The 12,390-nt window shown below is 46.2% G+C and overlaps 1 protein-coding gene across 1 annotated transcript in view; it reads right to left on the bottom strand.

Moving 5' to 3' along the window:
* LOC115287095 (protein ELYS-like) overlaps nt 1–12,390 on the bottom strand; it is a 61,002-nt gene that overhangs the window by 19,138 nt on the left and 29,474 nt on the right. Inside the window, 11 exon segments of the mRNA XM_029933361.1 lie at nt 2,324–2,422; nt 2,901–3,051; nt 3,476–3,620; nt 4,272–4,403; nt 4,479–4,623; nt 7,869–8,056; nt 8,604–8,750; nt 9,528–9,584; nt 9,729–9,852; nt 11,220–11,313; nt 12,211–12,315. Coding sequence (XP_029789221.1) covers nt 2,324–2,422; nt 2,901–3,051; nt 3,476–3,620; nt 4,272–4,403; nt 4,479–4,623; nt 7,869–8,056; nt 8,604–8,750; nt 9,528–9,584; nt 9,729–9,852; nt 11,220–11,313; nt 12,211–12,315 — 1,387 coding nt within the window.

Consider the following 12,390-nt stretch of genomic DNA (forward strand, 5'->3'; position numbering starts at 1 on the left):
CCTGAATGTGAGACAGGACACCATCAAAACCCTCAAGGAGAAAGTAGGAAACAACCTCCTTGACCTCAACCACAGCAATTTCCTACTCGACACATCCCCAAAGGCAAGGGAAATGAAAGCAAAACTGAACTCTTGGGACTTCATCAAGATAAAAAGCTTCTGCACTGCAAAGGAAACAATCAAGAAAACTAATAGGCAACCGACAGAATGGGAAAAGATAGTTGCAAATGACATATCAGATAAAGGGCTAGTATCCAAAATATATAAGGAACTCACCAAACTTCACACCCACAAAACAAATAACCCAGTGAAGGACTGGGCAGAAGACATGAACAGACACTTCTCCAAAGAGGACATCCAGATGGCCTACAGGCACATGAAACGATGCTCAACATCATTCATCATCAGGGAAACACAAATCAAAACCACACTGAGATACCACCTCACGCCAGTCAGAGTGGCTAAAATGAACAAATCAAGAGACTATAGATGCTGGCGAGAGTGTGGAGAGATGGGCACCCTCCTACACTGTTGATGGCAATGTAAACTGGTGCAGCTGCTCTGGAAAACAGTGTGGAGGTTCCTCAAAAAACTATCCATAGAACTCCCTTATGACCCAGCAATAGCCCTGCTAGGGATTTACCCTAGGGATACAGAAGTGCTGATGCATAGGAGCACATGTACCCCAATGTTCATAGCAGCACTGTCAACAACAGGCAAAACATGGAAAAAGCCTAAATGTCCATCACCTGATGAGTGGGTCAAGAAGATGTATATATACACAATGGAGTACTACATGGCAATGAGAAAGAATGAAATCTGGCCATTTGTAGGAAAGTGGATGGACCTTGAGGGTGTCATGCTAAGCAAAATAAGTCAGGCAGAGAAGGACAGAAATCATATGTTTGCACTCATAGGTCTAACAGGAAAACAGGAGAAACCTAATGGAGGACCGGGGGAGGGGAAGAAGGAAAGGGAGTTGGGGAGAGAGAGGGATGCAAAACTTGAGAGACTATTGAATGCTGAAAATGAACTGAGGGTTGAAGGGGGAGGGGGAGGGGGAAAAGAGGTGGTGGTGATGGAGGAGGGCACTTGGGAAGAGCACTGGGTATTGTATGGAAACCAATTTGACAATAAACTATTAAAAAAAAGAAAGAAAGAAAGGTATGCTAGTCACAATCCATTAAATTTACTTCCTACCCACTAATGCAAACCAGTTTGAAAAATAGAATTAGGGAATGGAATGACTTCTATAACAATCAATATTCACACCACAATGGACTTTCTTCCATGTGAGTTACTCCTAGCTTTGAAGGATTCTCAATACTTCTCCTTTAGGTCCTTAGGACATTAGTCATGAGTCTGAACACTTTTATTATTGCTCCCTTCTTGAACCCCAGATCTATTAAAGTACAAAGGGACTGAGAAAAGTGACTTGTGGGGAAACAAAAAAATGGAACTACTGATAGGGAAACAGAATGACAATAATCATGACTTTTATTTGAGATAATCTTCTTGGTAATTAAAACAACCTCCACCTAATTAAATCTAACCCCCGAAACAGAAAACCTTGTCAAGCTTTGAAAATATGCCCACTTTATTATAAACAGTTTTGGCCCCAACTGTTTGTAAATTACTGACTTCTTCCGAGTACCTTAAAGTCAGATCATCTGCTTCTTCCAAAAGTATGTAACTTCCTTCTTGATAAAATGTAAACAATCAGAAATTTACAACAATCATGAGCATGGTATTAAAGACAAGGAACCAAACATTAAGAGACACTTGTTTGTCCTCCGCTACTGAGGATATGAACACTTTTTCCAATAATCCAATATTTTAAATGAAACACAATCACAGTTTCATCTTGGATGCAAAACCTCGACGTGGCTATTTACGTTCCTAACGCCACAGTCAAAGATGTACACGTGTGACTGCATCCGAAGCCATGTAGGCATTTCAGGGGCTCTGCTAGCACAGGAGAAAGTGTCCGTGAGCCAACCAAGAACAGTCACAGAATGTAAAAACAACCATCAGTCACAGATCAGTCAACAAGCAAATTAACAGTGTCCTTTGCTCATGATTTTAATGAGACAAAGTTTGCCTCTTTTCTCTAAGCAGTCTAAAACCATTCAGGGAAAATTCTAAGTAGACTAGCAGCTGGTGCAAACTTTCCTAAAATTACTTACACAACTTACCAAGTTATAACAAAATTAAAAAGCAAGCGTGAAAACTCATTCAGGAACTTAAAGTTGAAAGATAATTAAAAATTACAGTGCAGTTATTGTCTAACATTGTGACTTTAAATGATGTAAGTAAGTCTTACCTAGAAACTTTTTGTGATGCTTCTAGAACTGGTGTTCCAACAAATGCCTCAGGCATTTTTGCATGTGAGCGAGGAGGAGATGGTCCTTCTGTTTTAGGACTACAAAGAAAATAAAAATTTAACTTTGGATTATGTATACAAACAGTATTAAATTAACATGTGCTTTAGAAGGGTGGGATCTCGGTCGGTTGAGCGGTCCACTCTTGATTTTGCCTCAGGTCAGGATCTCACAATTCAGGGATCCGGCTCCCTGCTTGGGATTCTCTCCCTCTCTCTCTGCCCCTCCCACTGTTGCATGCATTCTCTTGCTCTCACTTTTCACAATGCGAAGAAGGGAGTAGATAGGAGAGGAGATCTTTCACTTTTTACTTTGCACATTTCTGCTTAGTTACAAATAACAATAGATATGTCTTTAGAGACAAAAAAGAACCTTCCTACAAAAAAAATAGTCAACATACAAGTTCTTCCTTTTTGTACACACTAATAAGCTCTAAGGCTAGACCGCTGAGGACGGCTTCTGACGTCCAGGGAGGCTTAACGAGAAGCCAGGCTGTCACAAGGCGCGAGGAAGGCGTACCTGCTGCAGGCTGATGTGCCGTCTTTAGGGTCACTGTTTGCCCAAACCTCTCCAATTTTAGACAACACGCTACTGATGAAAGTAGATCTTGTTAACACAATCCCTGTTCCGGTCTGCTTTATAACAGTAGATAATGGTTTGGGTCTAGAAACTGTAAACCAATTCATTCATTAATGATCAGTAATTAATATGAAAGAATGACTAGAAAACAGGGGTCACGGGGTAAGAGTAGTTCAAGATTATACTTGGTTTCGCAACATCTATGTAGCAGGACTTAACAACTTGGGTTTTTAGGAGGCAGTAAAAATATAAATTTGACATATTCTCGAATAGCTGGACAGGAGTGTCCAAATTAAATGCGAGTTTTTTATTCCGTGCTACACTGCTAAATCATAAAAACTTCCAAGAAAGCTTTATATCCAGGGAAAGGGGAGAACTGGAGTGGCCAGTACAAACAGCAGTACTATAATGAATCACAGCAAAAGTGAGCGAAATTGAAGATCATGGGTTCAGGAGGTTATCATTTGATACCCTTTCTCAGCCGAGCTTTAGGATAGTTTTCAATGAAACCTTACCTTCTTGAAGAACAGTGGACAGTTGGTAAGGCTTAGCTTGCTCAAAGGCTAATGTCTGCTGGAGTTTAGGAAGGCTTTTCCCATATTGTTCTACGATCGCATTCCGAATCACTGATCTCTCCCGCAGAAGAGGATCATGCTCATTCTGTTGAACATGCCGTAATTGGTAAAGATATCATCTTCAAAACATTAAGCACTATGTTTATGTATTTACCATTTAGAATAGAATTCTGCACACCTAAGAATGTCTCCCTCCTCCCTCCCTGGGTCCCCGACCCAGCACCTCTGGCACACACCTAACTGCACCAGCCGTCCCTGGCCATCGGCCTCCATCCTTCACAACTACTAAGACAGTGGCTCTCGTTTGCCGAGCCTCTACATGGTCAGGCCCCATGTCGCTTCAGAAGCGCTTCAGACGCCCCTCGGCGCACCCCCAGGAAGAGACCTTGGCATTTACAGACGAGGAGCCGAGGCTCAGAGGAGGTTTCCAGCACAGAGCGGAGTCCATCAGGCCCGGAGCCCGTGCTCCTCGCACTGTGAGAACACTTACTGCCCGCCCACCTCTCCCTCTCGCTCCCCAAGGGAGGGGCTTACATGCAACAGAAACGACACACGTGTGAGAGAACTGGGGCACACCGACCGCCTGCTCCCAATCTGCTACGGGAAGCAAGACGGGGCGCTCCGAGCTCAGGACTGTGTGACACACCCAGTGGTTACCGAAGTACAAACCCTTACACAACAGAGTCACCCGTTTCCCTCCTTCTCTGACCCCCACATGAAACAAGTTTCACTCTACCATGAGGTGAGCGTTCAGAGTTTCGTTCAGCCTCAGGGCAGAGGCGTAATTGGCACGCTGCAGATAGTGAACTAGAAGGAATTCTCGACTTCGAACACTGGGGCTGGACTGCAAACACCTCACCAAGCACTCCTAGGAAGAAGCACAAACACGCGTAAGCCACTACCTACCCTGAGTTTCTGACAGGCCGGGGCAGGGGGTCCTCACCTGCTCGGTGTCCGTAAAGGGCAGCTGCAGCAAATCCTCCATGAGGCCCGTCTCCTGGCAGACCTCGTACACGTGCCACAGAAGCTCCTCCACGTTCCGGCCGGGGGAGTTCTGTCGCAGGAAAGTCCACGCCTCCACCACATACCTGGAACAGGCAGGGAGCCCGATGTCAGGTTAAAAAAGCTGTTGGAGGTACTCAAAACAAGTAAGTGATCCACCTACAGAACCGCACTGACACTCTGTATATGTAATTTGGAAGGGCTCCGAGCTCTGATGAAATACCGATCGGCGTGGGCGCCCGCATGGCTCGGCCGGCGAAGAGTCCGATGCTAGTTTCGGCTCAGATCATGCTCTCACCTTTCATGCGCTCATCATTCCTGAGCTCGGGCCCTGCACCGGGCCCGGCACTGACAGCACAGAGCCTGCTTGGGATTCTCTCCCTCTCCCTCTGCCTCTCCCCTGCTCACACTTTTTAAAAGAAATAAAGAAAAAAGACAAAAAAGAGATACTGATCATCACACAAGGAAGTTTGCTAATGTCAAGGAGAAGACGTCCTGTGACACTGTTCTGGCCCCTGACTCCTGTGCAAACACGGAAACTAGGTGAGGACACGAGCTAACACGGTTCGGGCGGGGGAAGAGCAGTGGGGCGGCAGAGAAGAGCGCCTCTCGTGGGAGCTGCCCCGCGAGCGGACAGCGGACACCCAACAGCGTTTGTGGGCCGGTGATGGGCTGACGTGGCTCAGCAGAACACTGCGACTGAACTGTAAGCAAGATCTGATCAGAGAACACGGGCTCCATTAGACAGTTCTGGACACTACGTGGGGGCCGGGGGGCTGTCCTTCCATGGGCAATCAGAGCATTGAGTAAGCCGTGTTTCACATGATATACAGTTAAGTTAAAAAAAAAAAGCTTACAACAGTATGAACACAATTATTTTAAAAAATTAACCAATGAACAAAGCCTATAAAACATTTACATACTTCTTACTTAGGTAACAAAAAGTCTTGAAAGATATGCACTAAAACTGATAGTACTTAACCCAGCACATAGTATTTCTGGAGGGGCTGGTGACTTTCAGGGTTGGAGTGGGGGCAGAAGAAACACACAGCAAGTGCACAGGAATACGATGGTCCGGCAAATCATTTTCTCAAAATGTCATCCAACTAAAGGACACAGGGCAGGCGACACGGGGGGAGGTGGCCTAACCGTCTGGGAGGGCAACGTGCCACGTGTCCCAGAACTACAGCCACAAATGTCCTTTCACCCAGCAAGCCCACTTCCAGAATTTTCCACCTTACACCCAGCGTCTTGCACTTGTGCAGAATGCATGGTTACGCACAGCAAGGTTTAGAACGTCCGAGCACGCGGGTGTTCGCTATGGGGAGCGGATGACACAGATACCGCTCGCTCACGCCACATGACTGTGCGCCAGTCAGAAACGAGGACGCTCTTCCCCGTGTATATGAAATACGCTCCAAAGGCCCAGGTGAGAAGAGGAGACCGCTGCAGAAAGGCACGCGTATGTTGTGGTGTTTTAAAGGGAGGGACGTGTTCAATGGGTAAACACTGCTCGGAGAGAAGCCCGCAGCTGCCCCCCTCACAGCCCGGGGGTGGAGGAGGCTCCCGAACAGCCTGTCACGCTGAAGGCCTATTTCTTCAGTAGAATTGCTGAGGGGGGTGAGGGCACATGGGGAGCCTGCATCCTGGCAGCCTGGAGCCGTGTGGAGGGAGGGTCATGAGAATATGGGGGTTTCTGGTCTTTCACAGTAAGAAATGTACATGCTTGAAGGGTCAGAAGGATACACAGCGCACTCCCGGCCCAAGCTGCTGCTCGGTGCCCAGTCAGCGCTAAGGGTCAGGTGTCCTTCTTAAGTTCTGGACACATGGAAGCAAATGTGTATCTGTTTCTTCCCACCCCTACTTAAAGTTCTCCCAGCACTTTTTGAAAAGCACTTATTAGCATCTAATGAACCCATTTATTAAATAAACATTGATCACCATTAGCTTCCTTAAATTTTTTATTTTTACGTTTACATTTGAGAGACAGTGCAAGCGGGGGAAGGGCAGAAAGAGAGGGAGACACAGAATCCAAAGCAGGTTCTAGGCTCTGAGCTGTCAGCACAGATCCCGATGCAGGGCTCAAACCCATGACCTGTGAGATCATGACCTGAGCCCAAGTCAGACGCTTAGCCTACTGAGCCACCCAGGCGCCCCTTAGTTCTGTTCAAATGTTCACTCCACATTGATTCAACTAGCCAAATGCTTCTGGCTAATTCAAATTATTTCATTTTAACAAGTACTTCCTAATTCATTACTTTTGAGGATACTGGCAGTTTCTGCCTAACCCACCCACGATTACACTCTAGAATTTATTTTCTATCTGAGATGGAGACTCGACCCTCTCTTCTCGGAGATGCACTGTTTAACCCAAGAGAACGAAGAACACACTGACTTTCAGAGTGCTGGCCCTGAAGTGGTCTTTGGTTCATTAAGTAAATTTGCAGCGAGTAAAGTGACCGTTTTCTAAAAAGACAGAAATGACCAATGAATACAACCGGGGGAAAAATGAGTTGTATAAAACAGTTACAATCAAGTAAGAAATATTAGCTCCAAGCAATTTCCCTTACTAATCTGGTTAACAGGAAACCCAATAATCAGAGGACTGTATTTCCAATCATGCCACTTAACCTGTCGTTGCTACATACATGACAGATCACATGACTGCGGTAGTACATATATTGCTCTAATATAAACAGCAAATAGCATACTGAGTAGGGAACGTTATTAAAATATGGCAAAGGAAAGAAGTAACGATATCACCCGCTCAAATCTGGTCAAAGTGTTATAGATACTAAACCTGATTTTACAACTCAGGATGACTTCATCCTTCCTCTACATTTTCGGCTCCTTTTCAGCTACTCAAACCTCAAGTGCCCATGTGGCAGATTGCAATACTGCCAACTAGCAACACCCAGAACTTTTTAAAAACAAAGCATTTTTTCAAGTTTATTTGAGAAAGAGTGCATGCACACAAGTGGGGGAGGGGCTGAGAGCAAGGGGGAGAGAGAACCCCAAGCAGGCTCCGCACTGACAATGGGGAGCTCCACGCAGAGCACCATGAGATCAGGAGCGAGAGAGCCGCCCAGGCGTCCCCGCAACAGATACCATTTTAAACCTCAGGTGGGTTTCCCGTTACTCAACGTTCTCCTTATTCATCCTTTTCTATGACAAAAGGTTCTTTTACATTTTTTCCTAACATTGAAAGATGAAGAATCCTAAGAATGAGTATCGCATAATGCCACCAAAGGAGAATATTACATACTGTCGATTTCGTGTTTTACTGACGTGTAATCCAGAGTTTATCTGTAGTTCCGAGCTACGGACTCACCTGTTAGAAAGCAGAACGGTGAGGTGAAGGAGGACGTCCTCGACACTGGACACCGTGGGCTTCAAGGTCTGGATGTACCGGAGGGCATGTCTGAGCTCGCCCTGACTCATGAAGGCTTGAATGATTCTCGAATGCTGCCACGACACAGGTTTTGCAGTGCTCGGGTGACAGAGAAGATCCAAGCCACTCTGCAAAGAGGACACAAAAGTCAGTCAACACAACGTGACGTGCCACACCGAGACAAAGTAGCTGGCCTTAAAAAGGCAGGCAATGCTAAAGCCAGGAAGAACAACTTAAATGTAACCTGTAAAGATCTCCTTTAACCCACGGTGTATTTTAAGTAAAAGCCCATCAAACAAAAGCTTCCTTCTTTGGGGGCCTCATTCAGCTATTACACAAAGCTGTGCACCACCACCCTCACGCACCAACGCCAACCTTCCAAGGCAACACGCCTAACAGATCTCCAAGGGAAAAATCACTGGATTTGCACTGTTAGTAATGGTTTACTACTTCTTTCCTTCTTTGAACAGTATGGAACCTGGAGTTCTGAACTGTTTGGTCTTAGTTTCCTCACTGGCTAAGATAGTGCTTGGTAAAGGTACTGATTGAACAGAGTCCTTAGGTTCCCTCTAAAAGTAGGCGGTATCTTATCTTTAATATCACAATACAGCTTTGTAATTCTTTCTAAAATGCTCGTAGTTCATGAACATTTACGTTCTAAGTGAACAGACTTACCTCATAGTCATTATGATCTATCAGCCAAAACCCTCGGATAAGTTTAACCTGGCCCCAAGAAATGGCAAAGGCAGTCCGAAATGAGTTGATGCAAGTATCTGTTTTGTTTGGGAAGGAATACATGATATCAAGTAACAAATAAATGGTCTTTAAAAAGAAGGATTAAGGGCAATAAACAAGAAGAAAACGCCCACGTATCCATCTGGAGCAGGCAGCTACGGACTACACCAGCAAAGAGGCTTGAAGGGGCTGCTTGCGCATTTGGAAAGCCCGGACGGATAATCAGCTATGGTAGTTTTACTAAATGTGGGGGTAGCCAATCTACACCGACCTCACTTGTTCTCAACACTAAGTGTCACCATGAAGGAGGTGAACCAAAGCAGACTTTGTTCAGGAAGCCGGAGGCTTATGACAAACTGAAGAAGTAGAGCTCAGACAAAACCCAGCAGCTTAAAGCAAATGCATCATGTGTCTCATAAACTATGAATGGAACTACATGTTTTTAGACAAAGAAAGCAACGTTAGTACAAAAGTATTACTGCAAAGACCACTGGGCTCCATGGTAATATTGAGCTAACTTATGTTTTCGATTGAACACAGAGGTTAACCTCACTAAGAAAGAGCATTTGGCCGGCAATGTTTTGGAGTCACTGTCCTAACTTTGGTAACGTCTTGGGCACATTGTACGGTCTGAGGAGAGCCATGCACACCATCCCTAGAAAAGTAATCACGAAATACAATTCTGCGGGGCTTCAGGTCTGCGACAGACCCTCTGAACCCAACCAACAGACCCCGGGTTAACTTTTCCTTTAGAAAAGGTTCCAATGTGAAATGGAAACTGGTTTAGACATGTGAGGTTCCTACGCCTCTCCAATCTGATGGTTCGGGTAGCGCGTGAATTCTGTGGCAGCATTTAAAGGATACGACAGCATGTTTGCTTGCTTCCGTCACGCCGTTCAGCAGGTAAATGTCCAGGAGTGCCTGTGAAAGGACAGAACATCCAGCCAGTTTTATACAGTCGTTCACTCCCGCTCCCTGGTTTTCCCAGCCTGTGTCAGGAGTGAAACATAGAGCTAAGCACATCCCTCGCCCCCCCTGCCCTCCCCCCTGCTGTCAGGCACATACGTGTAGACTGCTGGGGGGGTATTTTCCGGTGCCTCCTTCACCCCGTTTCCACAGCTTCTCCACGCCCCCTCCCAGCTGAGAAACCATCCCGTCAATCATCAAGTGATCAGGATTCCACTTCCCTCTGCAAAAAGGGCAACATTCAGGATTATTTAATATTAGCATTAATTTCTCACAACAGAACAAGAAGCATCAAACTCTTAAAAGCAACGATCCTGACAATCAAAAGGAGCAGAGACTTGACAACAGGACCCCGCTTAGCATCAGGTGAGCTCCAGTCATCAAGAACCTGCTGGACCCTAAAGAGGCTCCGGCTGTGGCACCAGCAAGCCAGGGTGTGACGGTCAGGTCCCGGGAGAACCGGGTCCCACCTGCCAAGTGCCTGAGGTGACTCCTGGTTTTACAGCCTGAGAAGGCAGTCTGTAGGTGAAAATGTGCCTCAGTTCAGAGTCAAAGAGCTAGGACTTGAGTTTCACCACGCAGGGGGCTCTGGCCCCAGCGGTCCCTTCAGCACTGTGTCACTGAGCGCCGGCGAGGCGAGAGGCAGACACTGCCCCTGTCCCCTCCTCTCCGAGCCCTGCTCCCTGGGGGCCTGGCAGCCACTGCTCAGTCTCCAGTCACACAGATGTTGTAATGTTTGTGACAAACAGGATCAGAAAGCTTAGCAAACCAGCTTACACACACTGGAAGTAACAGATCTAGAATTTTTGAATATGTCTAACAAGTCTCCCAAGTCTGTGCTCAGTCTCCAAGACCCTTAGTTCTTCCAAAGCACTGGACCCCACACTGGCCACACGCCAAATTGCCAGACGGCACTGCCTTCTAGGCACTGCTCTCTGGCTGCCTGTGACCTCGAGCCTGGCACCTGGGCGAGCCAGCGCGGCCAGGGCTGAGGGCTGTGCTTCCACCAAGCCTCGCCAGCTGGAGGAAGAAGGTGCTCAGTCCGGAGGTAGAACCGAGGCTCACTCACTGCTCTTTCTTCTAGTGCTTCTACTTCGTTATCTCAAAGGAACCCGTGAGGCTAATTCGTCACGTATTTTCAAAGAGAAATAAAGGAAATAAACTGAAAACCTGAAAAAAATTGGGGGATGCGTCGAACCGCAGCTATTAATGGAAAGAACGGGACACGCCTGACTGGTGGTATGTATTACGCTGTTTTGAGGACTCTGAACTTCTAGTCTTTTTCTGGGTATGAATTCTCAGGAAAAATGCACACCTACCTCTAATAAACCAATCGTGGGAACTACTTTAGATTAGGAAATACTGAGTGGCTACACGCAAGTTACAGAGTAAAGGCAGTAGCCCTTAGGTCAAGGCTGACAGACAGACATTACAACTAAAAGAATAAGGCTGGCAACAAATCTGTTGCCGTACTTAAGAATTCCACGTGTTTTAGTCTCTGTAGCGTGATGAATTCTGTTCTGAGAAAGCAATGACTTCTTACAAAAAGGGATTCCTAAAATGCTCTGGAAGGTTCGGGACATACTGTACCTGGACAGATGCTCACACTTCTGTCGACGGCTCGTGTAGTAGTTCTGGATGACGGGGTAGTTGTAGCACAAGCGCGGCGGGGGCATGGCATCGTCTAGACATGGGTTACGGGTCAGGAAAAGGTTGGTAAGACTTCCAAAACATCCCAACGATACTTAAGGCTATGCACATTCACACTTCACTAAAATCGTATGATGTTGTTTAATCTGCAGGTTTCCTAAATGTAAGTACTAAATTCACTTAAATAGAATAAATAAGTAGTAAGCAAATTTAGTAGCAGACCCACAAAGAAGAAGATAAGGTCTCTTGTGATAGTCTGTAAACACAAGGGTGCTGGCTTAAAACTCTAGAAAAGCTATTCTAGAAAATGATTCTACTCCCTTAATCACAAATGATCAATTGAAAACCAGCAATGATGACCAGTTAAGTAGAAATCAAAGAGCATAAGGGAAGGATAAGATCAGCAACGATTATGCACAGGACAGACGCACTTCTAAACAGAATCTAATGTGTGTCCCGGGCATGCAGGAGGTTAGAGGCTTTAGAAGTGCTCTAAACAAACATGGCTCAAGTCCAATTCTCTAATTCTTGGCACTGGCATAAATCACTAGATAAAAGGAGGTATTCAATAGATGGCAAATGATACTGGTTAATAACCATTATGAAGAGAACTCATTAGGACAAAAAGATCAGTAAATTGGATTAGAAAACCCACAGCTGAATGGACCTAATCATAGCCGGTGATGTCGCCGACCCCTCGTTCAGAGCCATGTTTTGTGTCATTCAGCCCAACGAATGACACATGGAACGCCTGGGAGCGGCACGGGGCGAAGCTCCCAAGACACAAAGTGTGAAAGAACGTGAGGAGGTAAGAACAGGAGAAAACCAAAGTGAGGGGGTGGAGGAAAGGAAACCTGACCCCTCAGAACCACCACATGATAACGACTTAAGAACACGTCCACGGCCGTCCGAGGGCACGGAAGCCTCTTACCTGAGCCCGCTGGCAGCAGCCCGGAGCGAAGGAACCACAGCACCACCTGTGTGTAGCGGCAGATGAGGCGGGTCACCAGGCACTTCCTGTGGAGGTCCGTCAGGCCTGTGGAGGAGGGCCAAACACCAGGTGTGCAACTTGCACTTTGTCCACCACAGATGAGAACTCAAGACACTCGGC

Source organism: Suricata suricatta, chromosome 3, assembly GCF_006229205.1.
Source record: "Suricata suricatta isolate VVHF042 chromosome 3, meerkat_22Aug2017_6uvM2_HiC, whole genome shotgun sequence".
Taxonomy (NCBI): domain Eukaryota; kingdom Metazoa; phylum Chordata; class Mammalia; order Carnivora; family Herpestidae; genus Suricata; species Suricata suricatta.